Source organism: Rhamphochromis sp. 'chilingali' (genome assembly GCF_963969265.1).
Source record: "Rhamphochromis sp. 'chilingali' genome assembly, chromosome: 19".
Classification (NCBI taxonomy): Eukaryota; Metazoa; Chordata; class Actinopteri; order Cichliformes; family Cichlidae; genus Rhamphochromis; species Rhamphochromis sp. 'chilingali'.
The window spans coordinates 1,322,501-1,343,455 of record NC_137946.1 but is presented as its reverse complement, the minus strand read 5'-3'; the positions used below and the strand labels follow the sequence as shown (position 1 = coordinate 1,343,455).

The 20,955-nt window shown below is 43.6% G+C and overlaps 1 protein-coding gene across 1 annotated transcript in view; it reads right to left on the bottom strand.

Annotated features, from left to right (window-relative positions):
• Positions 1-2,531: 2,531 nt before the first annotated feature.
• The window catches only part of LOC308386604 (vacuole membrane protein 1-like), a 44,286-nt gene continuing 25,862 nt past the window's right edge, over positions 2,532-20,955 (bottom strand). Inside the window, exons 6-8 of the mRNA XM_080866261.1 lie at positions 20,222-20,283; positions 6,284-6,386; positions 2,532-5,247 (exon numbers count right to left, since the gene is read on the bottom strand). Coding sequence (XP_080722387.1) covers positions 5,104-5,247; positions 6,284-6,386; positions 20,222-20,283 — 309 coding nt within the window. The 3' untranslated portion in view covers positions 2,532-5,103. The remainder of the gene's footprint in view (positions 5,248-6,283; positions 6,387-20,221; positions 20,284-20,955) is intronic.

Sequence of the window (20,955 nt, the reverse complement as noted above, 5' to 3'; positions counted from 1 at the left end):
GGTAGGACAAACTGTGAAAAACGTGACGAGCCATTCATGCAGGTTTACTACGAGTCCTCTCTGCCCTCTTACCACAGTAGGCACATTTGCGAGAGCAGCCTTGGCACAGTGGTACACAAAAGACCGATCAGTGCCAAATTGCTCTGAAGATCCTTTAACAGTGTAATAAAAACAAAGTTTATTCTTTACTTTTTACTTGCATATAAGTAGAGAGCGCGCAATGAAATTCACCGATCAATATAAAAGTTCAGATCCTTTTAAAACGTTGCACTGACTTGAAGTCCGTCCTGAGGTTTGAAAGGCTTGAGGAAAAGGCAGGCGGAAGAGCAGAGGATGTGTGTTTCGTCACGGTGGCCACCTGGCGTCAGCCATTAGGCTGTCTGCTCCGTTGGCACTGTGTGGGCAGGAAAAGCAGACGCTTCTGCCAAATTATGCTCTGTTAAAATACCCACACATGATTTAGGTTCAGCTCGGGGCACGGAGATGTGTTTTGTTCCATCTGAGAAACAATACATCATCACGTGGTAATTGTTTGAGCCATTTTATTTAGGTAATTGTAAATCATTAACACCAGGGGCCAGCCGAGCAAGTGTTGATACTTCAGCTAGACGCTCCGCCTCGACCAGTCGAGGCCCATATCTCTCCTCTGAGTGAATTATGAGGAGTCTGAAGCTGCTGATAAGCCCGTTTGATCCTGGCATACCAAAGCACAACAAAGGCCTTTAGAAACGTGTACGGCAGGGTTAAGGAGACGGTGTTGAACTGGTCAGTCCTCGAAATGAATATGCTGGTGCAGTCAGACCACCGAGGCTTCTGAATGCAACAAGTTGGAAAATGAAAAAGTTTGGGTGGTTGCTGTGTGTCTTTTGTTTCTACATTTGCATTTATGTGTGTGTGTAAGCAGGCACAAGGTCTGCAAATGAGTCCAGTTGCATTTTGTTTAAATGTAGCTGTATTAATATGTATGCTAATATTTATCTAGTTTAAAACTTCATATATCCAACACCGAACCTGCGTATTATTTACGCTCCGCATAGTAACATTTATATTTTTGTAATCTAATATTGCCAAACATCATCAACATGCTTATCTGTGAGATGTAAAATACTCTGCACTGAATAATAATTTATGTCCAAAAAAAAAAAGAAAAAGAAAAATCATCTCAATTATTAAAAGTATTAAATTAAAACAGTTAACTATCGAACACAGGATGTCTCCTACTTCCTGGCAGGAAGGACACATCTTCTCCAGGTTTAAGTTTGACATCACATTCTGTCTATAAACGGCATATTGTAGCACAGCTGTCGTCCTAAACAGGGCATTATGTCACTAAATCCTTCTCTTGCGATCTGACGATAGGGTTTGGAGCTCGTTCGGCTTTTCCATGTTTTAACGGGGTGACTTTTCTTTGCAAGGCATCTTTGTACCATTTGGTCCGCCTGCTCACTCCACTGTGGTCTGACACGATCCCGTGACCGCTGCTGACAAAAACGAAGGACCTTAGTGTGAGTCTGAATTAGAAAAAGAAAGAAAGAAAGAATGAAAAGAAATCCACATTGTCAGCATAATGTAATGAGACAGAATGTGAAAGGAACTAAGTGGATAACCAAATGCAGAGTGGGCTTGCGGGTGGGCGGGTGTTGGATGAAGTCAGTGATATTTCAGCATCCCTGGGTGTTCAGCGTGCTGAAAGGAGGGGCACAAACTGGAGAGCTAGAGACAGCGAGGGGGTGGCGAGCCATAGGCAGGCAGGAGGGTGCTGGAAAGAAGCAGCGCCACCAGATTTAACTGTAATATAGTTTATACAGCATATGGGGAGACCAGCGAGAGGACAAAAGCAGTGTCACTGCTTAACTATCAGTCCCCCAACCTGTTTAGACAGGCACGGTTTGCATGTTAGGTTTTCAGACAGAGCCCAGGGGAAGGGTGGGGTGGGTGGAAATAGTCATCTTCATGGTGCTCTGGGTGTGGCTGCTCTGGGAACGGGACAGGACTCGGCACAGGTCACACGCCTGACCTCAGGACACAAGATCACGCTGTGTTCAAACACACCCACCAACACTGGGTTCTTATTTTTTCATAACCACACAGAAGTCATGTGACATTTCATAAATATTATTTATCGCTTTAAAATCCTGCAGCTGTCTGTTCCAAAGCACAGGGTATAATGTATTTAGTATGCAGTATAGGGTTATGAGTGTTAATAATAATTTAAAACTGATGCAGTATTATTTTACTACTTCATGGAGAGGCTGTTCAGATTAAGTAGACTTCATTTGTGACGAGAGCCCAAACTCAGCAAAAGCTTAGCTTGGAATCTGAAATGGAGATGATGTCAGTGTAGAGGGCAAATCAGTAATGTGATAACAGTTTGGATCTGAAACATCAGACGTGGAAATCGGAGTTGTGATGGACTCTGTATCCTCCCAGTCCCAGTTTCTTGGCTGACACGTGAGATTCTTCGGAGGCCTGAAGGTAAACGCCAACCTGGGCAGTCGAGACTTATCGAATAATGAACCGAATACAAATCCTCCTTTTAATAGACTTTATTTAGAAAAAGTAGAATAAAAAACAGTGTGTACACCTTTAAAAATAGCACAGGTACAGACATATTCAACAAGAAATACAGGCACTTCCACGTAGAAATATAAACAGCATTTCTAGACAAACATGCACACGCACACTGTATTTGCCAAAAGGGGGCTCCCTTATGGAACAGGACGTCCTGAATGTGCCAAGAAAAGCACTTTTTAAGCCAGCGAGCCATTCCAGCGTGATTTTGCTTCACCGGGAGTACGTTTGCAGCTTTTGCTCTATTCTCGAAAAAGACGAACCTAAAATAAAATGTGTCTGTGCAGCACAAGCATTCACTGGTCAAGCAATGATTTTCAGCTTTGTGTAATTACCGATGTGTGGCTGTTGGAAAAAACAAAACAAAAAAAACACCCCCTCAAAGAGCTGTTCCAATAAAATGCAGCTCGGCACAAAAGAAAAAGTACATATTGAGCAACAGAAGAAAGTTCTCAGTAAAACAGAACAGGGAACTGTGAAAGGGAAGGAAAGCTGGGTAAGCACTGCATGTACCATACCTAGCACCGAGTGTCACAATATGATGTGTTGCAATAAGGTGTACGCTGTCTGGATTCTCTGGAAATTCAAGAGGAAAGAGCCAACTCTCACACTCACACAGACGTGCACATAGAAGTACATCGCTGACATCATTACGTGTGCATTTGCAAACATGTGAATTCACAGTTCCTCACACAGACCGACAGAAAAACCCTCACAGACGTCAGCACGGAGGAAATAAATAACAGACCCGTATCGCCGACGTTTCACAAGCGGTTGGGATAAAGGGAAGTGACATCGTGGCACACACCTCTAAATGGGAACTGATGCTAACTGAAACAATGACAATAACAGAAGGAGGACAAAACAGGATGCTGGTCAGATGAAAGAGCCCGAAATGTCAGACAGCCTACAGACTGTTGTCGCCTTGCAATCTTAACAGCCAACACCAGTCTGATAAGCTATCTGACAGGCCGAGAGTGTGACGGACATGCCTGAGACGTATGCATGTACAGAACGACAACAATGAAAGGGGGGGGAGAAAAAAAAGGAAAAGAGAAAGAGCCCTAATGCTACTTACCACGACAGGAGAAAGGAGATGTGAATGTTCTGACTGGAGCCGGTGCAGAGCGCAGGCTTCAGCTCGCTCAACAGTGCCCCTCTGTTTCGAATCTACTCGAGTGATTCGTCTCCTGGCTCCGTGACTCGGGCAGTGCAACGAGTTCATTCGAGGGTTCAGCTGAGGTAACGGCACAGACGCTTTTCACTGTGCACTTGAGGTTTTTTTTTCCCCCGCTGCTTGTGCCTGCTCTAGCACCCGCTGCGCTCAGTCCAGCGTAGCACAACAGCGGTACAGACAAGAAATAGCACATTTCACTGGCAATTACTGAAAAAAGGAAGATACCGCGGACACCGAGAGCCAACTGTCGTTATCCAGCGAGTAAAAAAAGAAAGAAAGAGAAAAATGTGATGGAAGCGCTTTTGCTTTAAGAGCTGCTCGCGTAATATCAAACACGAGCCTGGCGTCCTCGTGCGGGAGAAGAGGGCTTTAAAAAAGAAGACAAAGAAGAACATCTGACATCATAACAGAGATCGTCTCTAAGTGTGAGGGATCGGCGGCTATCGCTCCGACTCCCCGGCTGTGAGTGGAGCGCAGTCTGCTTTAATCCATAAAAGAACAAAACAAAAAAGGAGAGCAACAAATGTGGCAGCCATGCCAACACGACCTACTATCTCCGTCTTGCTCTCAGTCTCACACACAGGCACGCGCACAGTTGTAGATCTGATTCAATATACGGCTGCATCTGGTAAAGTAGGCCCGGGCTGAGTCATGCGCTCTCTTCCTGGAAGCAGAACAATAAGGGCAGACAAAGGGACCAGCGGGTGATTCATGGCTGATTTATCATTTCTCTCCAAAAGTACTACAGAGCGCTTTACTGTACACACAAAAGAAGTAGTTGTCTAAAGCACCATTTACAACTGGAACCATCTATTAACATCTCTACTACAATTAACTTGGAGCTCAACAATATTTAGAAATAAGAAGAGTTACCATTGCCTGACACCGAGCTACAGTCCAGCATAAATACAGGATTCCTACGAGGCTGGCAGAGATACACAATAAGTCATTGTTTCTTAACCAAATAAAACAAACTCTGTGCTGGTTTTATAAGATACCATTGCAACGATGCTAGCTTATTCAGATTAGACAAATCCAGTGGAATAAACACCAGTGGAATAAACAGTGCAGCTTAAGGCCTACTGGGGAGAATTATCACGTGGAGCTCCTAAAAGCACCAACATTAATGCAGTTTCCACGCGCTCACATGCAGCCCAGCAAACACCTACCAAATGCAAAGCTTTTAAAAACAAGCAAATAGAAGTCCAAGTTGCTAATACCACAAGAGAGAAACCAGATGGGGCTCATATTTCCCTAAATACACAGCGGGGGATCAGCCAGGAGGAAGAGCAGATAGGAGGGAAGGAGTGGTAGCAGCCTGGAGGTGATGGACCGATTTGATCTCGAGCCAGCCTTCACTCCGCCTTGCTCTCCGAATACTTCTCCTGCCGTTTGCGCTTGGCGTAGCTCTGAGCCATGGAGTTGACAATGGAGCAGACAAAGAAGCATACCATGATGACCACAACCTTCTCAAAGAGCCACGACAGCCAGCTCTCCTCCTGCCAGGAACCACAGAGAGAACAGAAGAGAGAGGAGCTCTGTCAGTAAGCTCCAGAACAAGCCCCTCTTTGCCCCACACACTGCTCTCCCTTCTGCTCCTGATGCTGTAGGCTAGGTGGGGATCCAGCTCCATGTGCAGGACAGATAGAGATCGGGGGTAATAAAACACGCGGCAGCCCCCACCGTCCTCCCTCTTAACGCCCCCGCTGACCCCAGCCTGCAGCCTGCCTCCACCAAGCTAAATTGCCTCGTTTCTACCCTGTAACTGCTGAAGGCTCAAGTTACAAGAAAAAAGGAACATTGTTCTAGAAATGCCTTAATCTGTCCTTGTGCAACTCAACGTCGATCCTTTCCTCCTCCTTCCTAGAATTCAAAGGAAAAATATTTTCACTCAATCACTTGAATCACACAGAACGGGAGAAAAGTGGGAAATAAAGAGCCGGAGGAACAAAGTTTTCAAAGACAAATAAGCTACAACTGGCTCTTTTTTCCCCCAGATGGGGGTTTTGATGGATTGTCACTAGCGGAGGGGGTGGGCGCCCCGCTCCACAGTCAGTGCCGGGTTCAGGCGGGGCACTGAGTGCAAGTGTTTGTGTGTGACACATAGGGGAGGGACCACGCTCGGACGCACTCTCCCAATTGGTAAGATCGAGCATGAGTCAGCAGTGCTACAGTAGTACACTTCAATACAGCAAGTGAAGCCAGACCCCAAACTGGCCCCTCTCCCCCCTCTTTCTCCTCCCTGAACTCAAGCCCGCCCAGCCCGCCCTAAGCTACTTTGTCATTCTAGCCCTAAACAGGCCCGTGTCATTTCTACAGATTACAATGCACACACAACTTTGGATTATGAAATAATGATTTTTTAAACGAATAAAAAGTCAAGTAAAACAGGTGCGCACATTAGAGAAAATGGGTTAGGCATAAGTGGAGGGAAAGGGAACAAAAAAGGTTGGAGAAAGTGGGGTGCGTTCCACTTTTTGTTAGGCTGCAAACATGAATGAATAGAAGCTGGGCACTGAGGCCCCTTGTACTTACAGCTGGGATCCCCTCTCCAGTGAGATGGTGCAGCTTGGCCTTCTGGGCCTCCAAGTACTCCCTGAAGGGCTTCTGCAGTGCCGCACCCAGCAGTGGAACAGATCTGTTTCCACCAACAGGGGTGTGGGGGTTGGTGGTGTTGGTGGAGGAGGAGGAGGAAAAAGAGTGGGGGGAGGGGGGTGTAGAGAGAGAAAGACAGAGGTAGAGGGTGGAGGGGGGATGCATTGGGGAAAGAACAGGGAGGGGGTGGGGTTGCGGGGCACAAATCACATCACATCATTGTTACTCACCAGCCCAAGGGCAGCAACAAAGGGAGGCACGCTGTCCTGTCTCCTGTACAGTGTCGGCCTCGCCTGCTTCCTCTCTCCGAGAAGAGAGAAAGACGGAGAGCAGCGAGTGCGATCCCTTCATTGCTCATCCCCCCCCCACACAGAGAAAAACAGACTACCACAGCTGTAAAAATAAAATAAAAACCCCAAAAAACAGCAGCACTCGGAAACAAACTGAAAATTTTAAAAATCAAAACAAAAGGAAAAAAACAGATTAAAACAGCTGAAGTAAAGTTGGCCGGCTCGCAGTCGGCAGCTGCGGCAGCAGTAGTCACCCACATTCTCCCACTCCGCTGTCTCTCTCCTCACACACACACTTCCCCTCCTCTCGCTCACACACACACACACACATCGGTGAACTCGTTCAACTCCCCTGCAGTGCCTCCTCTGCCGCTGCAGCAGGAGAAATGAATGACTTCTCAGAACTCTCACATTTATCACAGGCGGTTCCTGTAAGAACTGGTTTCAGCCAATTAATGAGGAAGTGAGTCGTACCCACGCTGTGTCATCACTGGCTGAGACCTGGGGGATGGCCCACAGGGGGAGGGAACTCCAGTAAGACGGCCCATATTAGGAAAACCCTTTACAAGGTTTAGCCACCAACTACAAGATACTACTGAACCCCCTTCCCTCTCTCTTTGTCACACACACACACACACACACACACACACACACACACACACACACACACACACACACACACACACACACACACACACACACACACACACACACGAAAAGAAAAAAAAGACGTGAGAGGCTGCAGAGAATGCCCTAGAATAGCAAATCAGTGGCCCATCCCTTGGCTGGAGTTAGTGATTAATCACTGAACAAATACATACTAAAGACCTTTCTGTTTTGTAGCTACACACCGTCAGCTACATCCTCTGAGCTTTCGTTTCAAAGCATTCCCTCTGCTCCACTTCTGTCTTTTGTTCGTACTGGGAAGGCATCTTCAAAGCTCAGAGACCCATCAAAGATTTTCAGACAGGTTTGCGTGGGCAGTCATGTCACATACGGTTGAGTTTATCGCTGATAACTTTCTCTGAAGGAGGCTTGTCATTTCCATCCCTCCCTACCTCCACGCACGTACAAACGCACACAATCTACACACACCTATCTGCTATCTGAGGGTGAGAAAAAAAGAGAAAAGATTGTGTTAAATGATTGAGTTAACAACGAGGAAGCCTTTTAGTAATGATTAACTTTATAACGGGTAATGGATATCCTACACGTGAATGGTTACAAAGCAGACAGGAAGTCTAACAGATGGATCACGCTTTAAATTACACAACAGAAAATGCAAAGGACACACACTATCAAAAATCTTTTTGGAGGGAAACAAAGCCTCTGCTATTCCCATCCCCCATGTCACAAAATTCCTCTTACATTCTCACTCTCTCTCACTCACACACACACACACACACACACACACACACACACACACACACACACACACACACACTCTTACCAAACTTATTTAAAATATAAAACCTGGTTGAGACGCTGAATCTGAGCACAACAACTAGAAAACACAGGAGTTAAAAGCAAATAAAAGTAAACACGCAAGAACAAAGAAGGAAAGAAACAGTTTTCAGAAATGGCGGGCGAATCATCTCCTACACGATGAGCAACACTGAGTCATGAGCCAGGGCAAATCCACCAACAAAGAAGCTCAAAGCTTCAGTCTAAAACAAGAATTTAATGCCAGAGTGAGGACGCTCTCTTCGTCTTCCCATTAAATATCAAGTGACTTTGTGTTTTTTGGGGAATATATTTTCACTTTCCGACACAAGGTGCTGAGAAATTGTTGGATTTAAGAATTCCTACTGTAAGTGTGTTTGTAATTTACCTGTGAGTGTGTGTGAGTGTGTGCAACAAGTGTAGAAGATTAATGACCTTCTGATACCTAAAATAAATGAAAGATTTGTGTCACCTGTGCATGAATTATATACATGTTAGCCAAAGTTGTGAAAGTTGCATTTAGAGATGTTTAAATGAGTTAAATTGGCGAAAAACAGCAAAAGGATTAAATGTGGCAAAGAATGAGCCTGAACAAACTTTAGCAGCAGCTTTGCTGAAATTCTGCGAGCAGTGAAGAGTAAAAGAAAACTCAGAAGCACTGAGGCCTCGAACAATGAGCAAATAATGTAATTAAAAAAAAACAACTACCTAATACACTTTTTTATGAGTCTCAGTTTTACATTAAAAGCTCCTGTCAATTTATTATATCGAGTAGAAAATGCTCATTAAAACTGTTGGCCATGTCTACATTTTCTGGTCACCTTTATTTAGTAAAAATATTAGTAAAACTGCATGTCAGCAATAATTCAGCTCATTAAACTATAAAATACCTCAAGTTGTTGTATTTTATTCAAATAATCAGCTTTAACATGTGAACAATAAAATGACAGATTTGTCCATCAGCTTGTCATCATGTAATGATAAAAACTGGAGCAGAAGTTTTGTGTATTTCACATGAAAATCATCTGTGTGTTCACGTTCAGAGACATCGAACAGCAGTGACACGTTTATAAAACGAACAAAACAAAAATGAAACAGAAGACGGCACTTTTGTTACTTTATTCTTCTAAAGAAAAATTGTGTATTATTAAGTCCTAAAATGTAGGTGCTTTTTCAATCATAGAAGGCTCCATGCATGAACACCAGCAACAATAATTAGAATTAAATTGTTTCCCTTCAAAAAAATAAAAAATAAAGGCTTTCAGTAATTTGGGCTTTAAATTTAAAGTTTGTTTTGTGTGTTATGTGGATATATTCACACAGCAGCTGCTGTTCATACACCAGCACAAATGAAGGCAGAGTATTCTTATATCTAAATCATCAGCTTATTAACAATCAGCATCAAACAGTTTCCATTTAGTCAACTGAGTAAATACATCCTTTCATAAGTTATTATAATACAGCAGTAAATACTAAATATGTAAAAGAATTAAATTCATTTATTATCATCTGTGTTGTGAACTTTTGACAATAAGAGGCGCAGCAGGAGGAATGCATGAAAGCTCCACTGTACAATATTTTATTCATCAGCTGAAAGAAAATCCACATTTGGAAATGTCCTGCATGCGATCAGAGTTCAAGACTTAAATGTTTGGAGCTCTTATATGATACGAGTTTAAACAAAACTATTACTTTGCTGCCTTTATTTCAAGAATGCTTTTAATCAAGCTGTGCACAAGCTGATCAGTATTTCTGACCGTGAAGAGCTCGTCCAGAGATACAGGAGAAACCAGGGCACCGCCATCCTCTCACAAAACCACTAAACCAAATCACTTTTTCCATTTTTTCAAATACTTGTGAGTGCGGTCACACTGTGCATCTGTGTAAAATAAACACATGGACAAAAGGCAAAACACTGACAATCAGAGTGTTTGGTAAAATCCTTTACAAACTCAGTTTTAGGTTAGAACATCAAACACCAGTCGAGGTACCAATTTCATTCTGGGGGAAAAGCCACTGCCATCACCGTCCACACACACTTCTTCATCTGTTTCAATTATTTAAAAATTCAATGACTTAAAAAGAACATTTTTATAATTCTGCTGAAGCAGGTAAAAATTATATTAATGCTAAATGTTAGAAAAATAATGGAGAGTAAAAGAAAACAGAATAACGTTTTCTGTCTCTGAAGTGCATCAAGAAAATCTTTATTTAATCCTCACACCTGGAAAAACGAAGGAATGTGGGTGACGCACAAAACTTGTTTGCTGGATTACATGAACATTGAAATTATTCACCGCATCAAATATGCAAATTTAACAAAAAACCACATGTGTGCTCAACTTGTCATCACTTTCAGTTGCACTAAACCTGTAACAACCTGCGACGTGTCTGTTCTTTAACTGTGAACAAGGTGCAGCCTGATCAATAATCAGGAAAGAAAGGATGGGGGGGGAAAGAGGCTCTGAGAAAACAAGGAAACCCCCACATCTCTCAAGCTTCCTGCAGCCGATTCATTCTGCTGGGTTCATTTTAGCAGCCCAATCTCAGCCTCTTTTAAATTGTCTTTAATAAACTATCATTTACTCCTTCTGTTCAAAGAGCAATATGTTCTAATGCTGCAAAGGGAAAAGAGACAAAAACAGACAAAAGAAAGAGAAACAACCCCCCCTCCCCACACCCACATTCCACTGGCAGTGAGTCACAGGTGACCTTTGACATGTATGCCCCTTCCATAGGCCGCCACCTCCAAAGGCAGTTGAACACAGATCCTCTTAAAATGTACAATTTGTGTTCTTAATGCTAATTTAATTCCAAGCACACACACAATGACAAGCAGGCACACACGTGCCCGGCGTCCAGGAAGAGGAAGATAGAGAACAAGGGCTCACATGACAGCCAAACCCTGGCCAGGTCCAACGGGTTACAACACCAGCACAACAACTGGCTTAGGCAATCGCTGGTGTTACCCAATGCTGCACAGGGCCACAGTTCACACCTAACATAACAGCGCCGACGCTGCGAGAAGCACAGCGTGGATAGGTGGTGCGCTAACCTGAGGCACTCTGACCTCTTCGTCTCTCTTCGAAACACTGACACTGCAAATTTCTCGTTAAATCGGCTTTCGTGGCTTACACGCCTCAATAAATTGCTACTGTTCCAACTGAACTTTATTAAGTGTTGGAATAACGGAATTAGGGGAGGAGTGCGATTCATTTAATAGTCGGGAAAATTTCGATTCACGTGCAAATGTTGTAAGGTAATCTGTGTGTGCCTGTGGGTGCGTGTCTATTCCTCCTCCAGTTCGACCGGGCTTTTTCCCAATGACTTCACCACTAAAGCATGGAGCCCACTCCTGGACGGAGATCCCCCTGCCCAGGGTGTTTATCACATCCCTGCTCTGCAGCCATCTGTGGCAGCCAGCACACATACATACACCTACATATACAGAAGCATAGACTCGTGTTCTCCTCTCCGCAGAGCTGCCAGGAAATTAGGGGGACCAGTTATAGCTTTCTATTATTCCTCCCACATGAAACACTGCTGTAGTCCCTGTGACCACCCACCCACCCCAGGTTCAGGTCAGCGTGCCTACACAAACTCTCTTGGTGTTGGGGATGTATGGAGTTGCTGGGGCACCGGGTAACCAGGCCTGGACCGCGGGGTTATTCAGTGAGTCAGACTTGACTGAGACGCATCCAGACAAGTCAAACTGTTCAGGCTACAGCAGCAGATGCATGAGAAGATGAGAGATGTAGGTGTCTCCATCTAACCTGTGATGTCAGGCTTGTGGGGACGGTTGTGTAGCGGGATCTATAATGACATTATTTCCTATGAGACGACACCTAGCTCTTACAAGTGAGTTACAAATGGGAAACTCTGTTTAAGAAAACCCTCAAAAATACCAGAGTGGGGAAATGAATCTGTCACACCGCGCTAGGTTTACGTGAAGAACAGAAACTCTCCAAGGTCACATATTTATGAGACAATCATCAGTCAAAGCAGCTCATCAGTCGCTGAGTAGCAAGGTATATGTGTGTACAGTACACTGGGGAACTATACAGTGCCTCTGTGGTGTGTCATATGTGAAATGCTAGTAGTTTGTAACCACACAGGTTAGTAGCTACCTGCTAAAAGCCACAGGATGCTATATAGCTTCCGCTTCAAAACTATACGTTGCGAGAGTGAAAGTTTTAGCAAATGAGATGTATTGTTGTCATCCAGGTAAGGAAATCCCAAAAGTTTGAGAAGATGGAGTGTTTTTGTAACAATGTTTCATTTCATTTATTTATAAAGTACATTTAATAACAACAGAGAACTAAACAATAACTTTAGCAACATCAAACAGGTAAGAAAATTCAAATAAAAAGTTGGTAACTCTCGTACGGTATAGAAAGGGAAAAACGTGGAGAGGTAGATCGCTCCACATTTTCGGCGCCACAACCGCAAATGTCCGATCCCCTCTATGAACCACTCTAGACGTGTTAGTTAAGGAGCCAATGATGTTTGTACAAGACAAACGACATCACCAGCAAAACAGGAAAAAGCACCGTGAAAGCATCCAGATCATTATTTTCTGACGATGCGCCCTCGAGGTTGTGGTCAGAGACGGAACGTGAAGCTCTTATGAACGTTTGCCACGCTTTTCTATTCTTGAACAAACACACGCACACTACATTAACGTTGAATGTGACTGTAATTTAGTCCCCAGATTTGCAAAAATGACACTGTACAAGTGCATTTTTGGTATACTTGAAATTTGATTGTACATATTTATTTGTGTTGTCACATTTAAAATGAGTCGTTTCCCTGGTTTTCAGTCTGAGGTCTTAAAAACACCCAAACCTGGACAATAAAGCTATTTTTCACAGCGGTGATCGTTCAGATAGAACTATCAGAAACAACCCTCTGCAGTCTGTCCTCCCATTACTTAGGCTGATGTGAGATGATGCGTCTGTTTTGACTGAGGTGTGACGGATGAGCGGCTGGGAGTACGAGGGTCCTGGACGTCTGCTCAGCTGGCCTCTGACTCAGGTCCTGTCTGGCATGACTCCTTTCACAGACACATCCTCATGACATGACATGGTGAAATTACAGCACACATTAAAATGTTTACAGGATTTACAAAACAATACACTTCCCAGTAGACGATGCTGATTAAGAGCTGGAGGTCACGTTGTGTTCCCCTGATAAATGAGCCGCTCTAAAAGTGAATCAATGGCGTACTGTTTCCTAAAACAACATGCGGGCCACTTGCCACCCTGATGAATACATTAGTAATAGTAGGGATGATTTGGTGAGTGTGGAGCATGTGCGGTGAACGACTCGGCATTAAAAGAATCAGCCGAACGGAGCAGGAAGTCCTGCCACACACACACATGATGCCTCAGAGGCTCATAATATGACACCAGACCTGCAGCACATATGACCTCTCCCCACACACACACACACACACACACACACACACACACACACACACACACACACACACACACACACACACACACACACACACACACACACACACACTAAGCAATGCTATATTTCCATTCAGATCAGATCTTTGGAGTACCTCAGTGTGCCATTAATGGCAAAAACCGGCCTGCAGGACCTACAGTCTTGAGCGACAGATTATTATTTTACATGGCTGTACTAAGACCTTTGGACTTCTCTGCTCCTGCCGCTGTTTCCCTGTCAGGTGCAAATCTGGGTAATCAGAAGTGAAGATTAAAAAAATAAATAAAAAAAAGTACACTCTGCTGAGCCACACATTAAATTTAATGATGGCGTATAAAAGGACAGTTGCCACCACACCACCGCTCAGTCTCGCTGTCTCGCCCCGGCTGATTGCATCATGAATGCGTTTGGGTGAATAGGCCTGGCAGTGGAAAGACTGATCAATGCCATCTTTGTCAGTACAGTTCTCAGGTGACCAACAGAGCCAGTGACTCATAGTATTGAAAATACTCCCTTCCTGCACTTTGGGTTAACAGGAAGACTTTGCTCATATGCTCAATAAGGGCTATTTATAGGTGCAGTGAGGTGAGATGACAGTTCACCATTTTCTTTTTCTTTTTTTTTTTTTTTTGAAAATATTTTTATTGAAAAAAGAAAACAGTACTTGCAGTTACCGAAATACAATCAACCTTTCTTAATTTTCCTAAGTAAATTAACATATATATATATATATGAAAAAAACAACAAAAAAAACAAAAAAACAAAACACAACGCCCCCCCCCCCCCCCCCCCCCCCCCCCCAGTCCCACACAGATCAACACAACCATCAAACATATTAGAGGAATATAACAGTAACAAAAGTAGATTTAAACAGGCAACACCTCTAGACTAGCAAAATAAGAGATAAAGGGTTGCCACTTGTGAAAAAATTTGGCTGTGCAACCTCTCAACGTATATTTAATTTTTTCAAGTTTTAAAAAAAACATGACATCTTTAAGCCACCGGGAAATAGTAGGATACTTAGCAGACTTCCAATGCAACAATATTAGACGTCTCGCTAATAGGGATGTGAAGGCTATAATATCCCTTTGTGTGGAATCAAGTGTAAGTGAGCGAGCAGGAATCCCAAACACAGCAATCAGAGGACAAGGATGAAGAGTTACCCCAAGAACAGTTGACATAATAGCAAAATACCTTGTCCAGAAACCTTGTAGCTCAGGGCACAGAAAAAACATGTGGCTAAGGTGACAAGGAGAACCATGGCATTTATCACATTTATTTTCCACTTCTGGATACAATTCAGAAAGTCTAGACTTAGAGAAATGCACCCTGTGTATGACCTTAAATTGAATAAGTCCAAGACGAGCACAGGAGGTGGAAGATCGTATCCTCGTTATAGCCCGTTCCCAAGACTCTAGACAGTTCACCATTTTCTACACGTTCAAGGTCCAAAACATCACAGCAAAACATGCAGTTCAATGCGCTCTTCTTTCTAAAATTGCAAGAAATCTCACTGCCACAATTGGATACCTTCTGCTTCAATCAGACTAATGCGGTGCCAGATGATTCAATCCCTTCCTGCCTGCGAGTGCACCATAGCTACCTTTACGCCAGACACCCCGTCATTCAGTACGAAACCACACAAACCTAGTTTCTATATGAACGAGGCGCGAGTGTTCAACGCAAGTGAAATTCAGTGGAAACAAGCAGTAACAGACCTTAAACACCAGAAGTTGAGTATGTGTGCATAAATAACTGCCCTTCTGTGAACACCCAGAATAGTTTGATTTGCATGGTTCTCAGTAACTTCTCCAGCAGCCACAGCTTGGTTGTTTTATAGTTAACGTCCACGGGAAGCTGCGCTGACCCTGCACTCAAGAGGAAACTGAATCTAAACGGTTCCTCACAAGCGACTGAGTCTCACTTCCATCACTTTGCCATTTTCAAATACGTTGGTCGTGTTTGCTTAGAAGGATTTTTTTTGTCACAAAACAAAAAGTAAATGCTGAAAATAATCTGAGACATAATCCAGCTGACTTTACCGACTCATTGTTATTCCACCAAGAGTACCTAATACATTACAATCGTAGCACAACACTGCATGTAAATGCAAAGCCTAACTTGAAATGCTCCTCTATGATTCAACGAGTGGTTCCCACTATCACCCACCGGCCCGCTCTGACCTGTGCCTCCTCCTCCCGAGCAGGGCTGCATGCTGGGATCTCCCAATGCCTTATGCAGCAGAAACAGCCATGTGGAGGCCCATTGTGCTGGTAATCGACTCATGTCTTAGAGATGGACTCGCATGGAAATAGGTGCATTCTTATGAAGACGTGCTGGGGTTCCCCGTGGCCTCAGCACACCGGTTTCTACAGCACAACCTATTCAGGTCTCGACTCCTCTCTGCATGTCAATGGTTTTCTCTCAGAGTCTGACAAAGACTACCCTTCCCTTCATCCATGGCTATGAAGGAATTGTCGAGCTCCATACAAAACAACCTACTGCTGACTTTGTGAAGAACAGGGTGTGAAGTCAGAAGATGAGATAATATGAAACAAATTTCTCATCTGGCGTTTAGAGAAAGTTCATCCAGTTCCACCACAGGGACCAGTGACAAGCATAAACACAACTGGATCGCTGCAGTTTGTCTTCCAATTAGAGAAAGCGTCTGTTACGTCCTGTCCAGTTATCGGTTACAAATTGTTGATGAAGAAATGGCACGAATCAGAGTAAACTGTTCACCGAACACTTACAAAAGATCAACGAGAGGATGGAAAACTTGGATTCAAACACAGGAAAGCTCCCTGTTCCACTGCCACATGTGCTGGGTGATTTTGAGCTGCTGCTGAGATAAGAGAACGGAGAAAAGGAGGAACAGACACAGAGTCCAGGTGTTACACGAAGCCTAGAATCAGGGTGTTTCCCACTCTGTCAGAAAGTCACTTCTAGCAAGTTTAAAACAAACAAACAAAAAACTCCTGAATTAGGAAAATTTTGACATCAGAAAATCTGCAAAAAATGTGCAAGGATGTGAAAAATGAGCCTTTTAATTAAGAACAGGAGCACTATGTACTTAACGTGAGTCTGCAGAATTTCCTCCTGACCTAAACGACTGTCCACACGGCTCATCGTGCAGAGCAGACATCTGAACATTAGTCACAGGATGAAAGAAACCTAGCAAGTCTGATCAGGCCCTCAGCCTGTCTGACCTGGTTATCTGCTTCTTTTATCAGCCCTGAAGGCATCTGAGGAGGGTTTTATTCTGACTCTGTTGCACTTCAAAGCAAAACTATCTTCATCATTACCCTGCTGCTACTGACAGAAACCTGTGGATGTAGCCTTGAATGCTCGGCTCAGCAGGATAAGAGTGAAAACTATCTGCCAGAAAACTGTTTCAACAATAATGAAGGAGTAATAGACCAGGTTTGACCTGTCTGACCTTTTCCCCAAACAGCAGTTAGAGAAACGGCTGAAAAAGAAAGAAATTCACTGAATAGTTGAAATGAAAAATTATTTTTCCAACAAACGTAAATACTCAAAAGGAACAGCAGAAAAGCAAACGTGTAATGGCATTTTAATCATTTATATTTTGTGCACATTCTTAAAAATAAATAAATAGATAGACAAATAAATAGATAAATAAATAAATAAATAGATAAATAAATAAATAGACAACTGTACTTTATTTGTACTTAATTGTATTTTTGTATTTCCTTCATATATCTGTACCTGAGCTGAGGTGACGCAAAAATTTCCCCGTTGTGGGATCAATAAAGTCTTATCTTATCTTACAAATAAATAAATAAATAAATAAATAAATAGACAAATAAATAAATAAATAAATAAATAAATAGACAAATAAATAAATAAATAAATAAATAAATAAAGGCACATTTTATTTCTAGCCGGTAGATAAACGAAGGAAAAACTGAAGTTGGTCATTTTTTGGTTGAGAGGTAATAAAAATTCCTGTTGACAGTTTTAGAGCCTCGTGATCCTCTTATGAAACTGAATTTCAGTCAATGAATTTCAACACTTTCCATTTGTCATTCACAGAAAAACGACTTCCCTGTTTTAAACTGATCGCAGACGACCGAAAACTAAAACATCTTTAAAAAGAAGCTCATTCAAAACTCGATTATGACGGTCAGCAGAGAGCACGCCAAAACTCTCGTCTTCAAACACATTTTACAAACAAAAAGAGGTGCACACACACACACACACACACACACACACACACACACACACACACACACACACACACACACACACACACACACACACACACACACTTTTGTTCTTATCACCAAAAATGCACATTTTGACTATTGTGAAACTAGAGGCTTTTTCGCACTGCAGTAAATGTTTCAGGGAATTCACCTGGTTCATTGTTATTTTAATAACAGCCATGCTCGGATTCACCGGCACTGAAAAATGTTCCACTCTGTCAGAAAGCTAAATACTGGAATTGAACCTTTATCAACTTCAGTATAAATCCAAAAGAAGAGGTCAAATAAAAACACTGATACGTGGCAATAAAATCAGTTTACCAGGTGTAAAAATAAAATAAGTGACGTGTACAAAAAGGCTTGAGGTGCTGCACCCAGAGAGACTGCAGCCACTGATTCTGCGTCGTCTGTGTGCACATGCCAGCGAGCTCACCTAGAGCAGGAAATGACTTGTATTGTATTATGTCATGTGAGGATGAAATCACTAGAGCCAAAGTCCAACGGTCATTCACCCACTAAGGCTGGCACCGGAGTCAAACCAAAACAAAGACACGTATTAAGAATCCAAAATCACGACGCGAACGACGGCGAACCCCACGTCCAGAGTGCGTTTCACTGAAAGTATTTTGGGGACGTGGCTGTCAATCAACTTTTGAAGTCTGATCATGTCAAGTCAGAATTTCACTGTTTACATGAACAGAAAAGAAATGTAAGAAATCAGCTTTCAGAGCAACAGGTCAGCTTTGAAAGATTCAATATTAGCAGGGGGAGGAAATTTTGGAGAATAGAATAGAATAGAATAGAATAGAATGCTATTATTGTCACTATACAGTTGTACAATGAGATACAGAGCATCTCCAAAGCAGTGCAAATAATATATAAAAGGTCCAAATAAAAAAAGTAAATATGTAAATAGTGTTATGTAGGAGCTCAGGTCTGTCTGCTGACCACCAGATACTGAACGCGACACATGGAGTAGTGTGACTTTGTTTTGTTTTGAGAAAAAGGGCATCCAGAGGATAAATGGTTGAGTTTGTGTGAGTGTGTGCACACCGTGCAAGCGCACAGCAGGTGGGGGCAACTGCAGATTTGGTGCGTGGAAAGGTGCACAGTTATTTGAAAGCACCTCCACAGTTAACGTGGCAGAGCGCTGGTGCAGAAAGGGTTCAATTGGAAACGCTGTCACCCATTCATAAGGTGACGTGTGACTGAGAGCGAGAGCAGCATCGAGAATCAGAGGTGAGGATAGAAAGGGCTCGGCGAGGAAGGAAGCCGACGGTTGACAAGTTGTAATGAGTGAAACTTCCTTTAGAGAAGAAGCGAGTCAGACTGAAACCGGTCAGGAACCAATGATCTGCTGCCTTCAGTCTGCAGTTCAATGAACAGTGACTGCTAGCAGCCACATGTCTTTCACAATTCACGCTACAAATTACACACACACACACACACACACACACACACACACACACACACACACACACACACACACTTAATTAGTCTGTATAAAAACTAAAAACACAGTGAAAAAACACTTTGACTGCAGACGTCCAGGCTCACAGCAGACACACAGTAAATGTACAAAACAACAATAAGAGTGAGGAAGAGAGCTGATGCAACCTGACCTCCTCCTTTCAGCATGTGTGTGAGTGCACCTACGGGTGTGTGCGTGTAATATAAATGGCACTCCCACCAGCAGGTGTGTCGGTTTCCAGCTGCAAGCCCCCGTATCGCTACAAGGACACCCATCACGGCCCCCGCCAGCACCCACTCCCAACTCAAGGATCTTTCAGCTTCATCGTGGCCTTAATTTCAAGAAGCCCGTATTTACTGTGTGGTTCATTTTTACAGGATGTCCACTGCACAGATAAAACCTGTCTCTCCAACCTCCTCCAGAAACTCCGCATTTCCTCCACACAGGGTTGCAGGTCAATCAACCCCTGGCACCGTCAGCTCGCACATGAAAGGCCTCCTCGTACCAGCAGCAGCTCTCTATGATCACGCAGACACACGGGAAGCAAAACATGTGATAAACCAGGGACGAGGTTTCTGCCATAGTCAAGAGCTCATTGTGAAGCAGTCAGAACATGTTCATGCTCATACTCATCATCCAGTGGAAAAATCCAGGCCCTTAATCAGCACACAGACTGTCAGAGCAGAGCGAGGAGCGAGGGGCGAGGGGGCGAGGAGCGAGTCCCTCAGAGCCACTGTACACAGCGTCTGTCAGGACCTCCGAGAGCAGGAGGCCCACTTGACACAGTGGGGCCTAAATGCCCCATCGCCACCCAAAAAGTCCCTCATTCATCACGCTCTGCATTCACTCTTTGGTGCGTAGTAGTACTTTTGGTGACCAAACAGCCGCGCGCGCGCGCGCACACACACACACACACACACACACACACACACACACACACACACACACACACACACACACACACACACACCCGGTGAGGGTTACTCACCCGATTAGGGAGACCATCTGCTCCACTATGTGCTTACTGAAGGTGATGATCACAAACAGTTTCTGTATGACAAAGAAGCACACGGAGGAAGAACACGTTAGTCGTTGAAGCGTGAGGTCAGCAATAGCGGGAAAAGCAGTAAAACATTATAGTTTGACCGGTGATCCTTTAATACCTCCTTTCTCACACAAACACTCACTACTCAGTTTCCCCAGTCATGTGTGTCACACAACCAAAAAGGTTTGGTGTGAAAGCAGAAACAAAGGGCAAGAAATCAGAGCCCGCGACACACGTCAGCGTATCACCTCGGCTGCCGTTAGAACAGCCGGTGTGTAACGTGCACACTGACAGAGACATGGAGAATCAGATGTGTCATGGCTCCACAGGGGCCTGCATCCGGCTCCTGACCAGGTCCTGCTTAGTCACCAGCACAGAGGCGACAAACAGGCGACTGCCGGTCATTCCAGCTTTGGTGCTGGTGGGAGGGGCATGCAGACAATAATTGACCACTAATTTTTCAAGGTCCTTCAGTTATTGTCTGTTAGTGTGTTCTTCTAAAAGCGCATGTGTTTGTTTGATCCACGAACCTCTCGCCTGCCTTCACCATGAGGAAGACTACAGCAGCAGAGCCGTCATTACAAACTCGTGTTGTGCAGCAAAGGATCGTTCAAACCCACAGAAACAGTTTGCAGAAGACACTAAATATATACTGAAAATTATAGAGAAATACACCA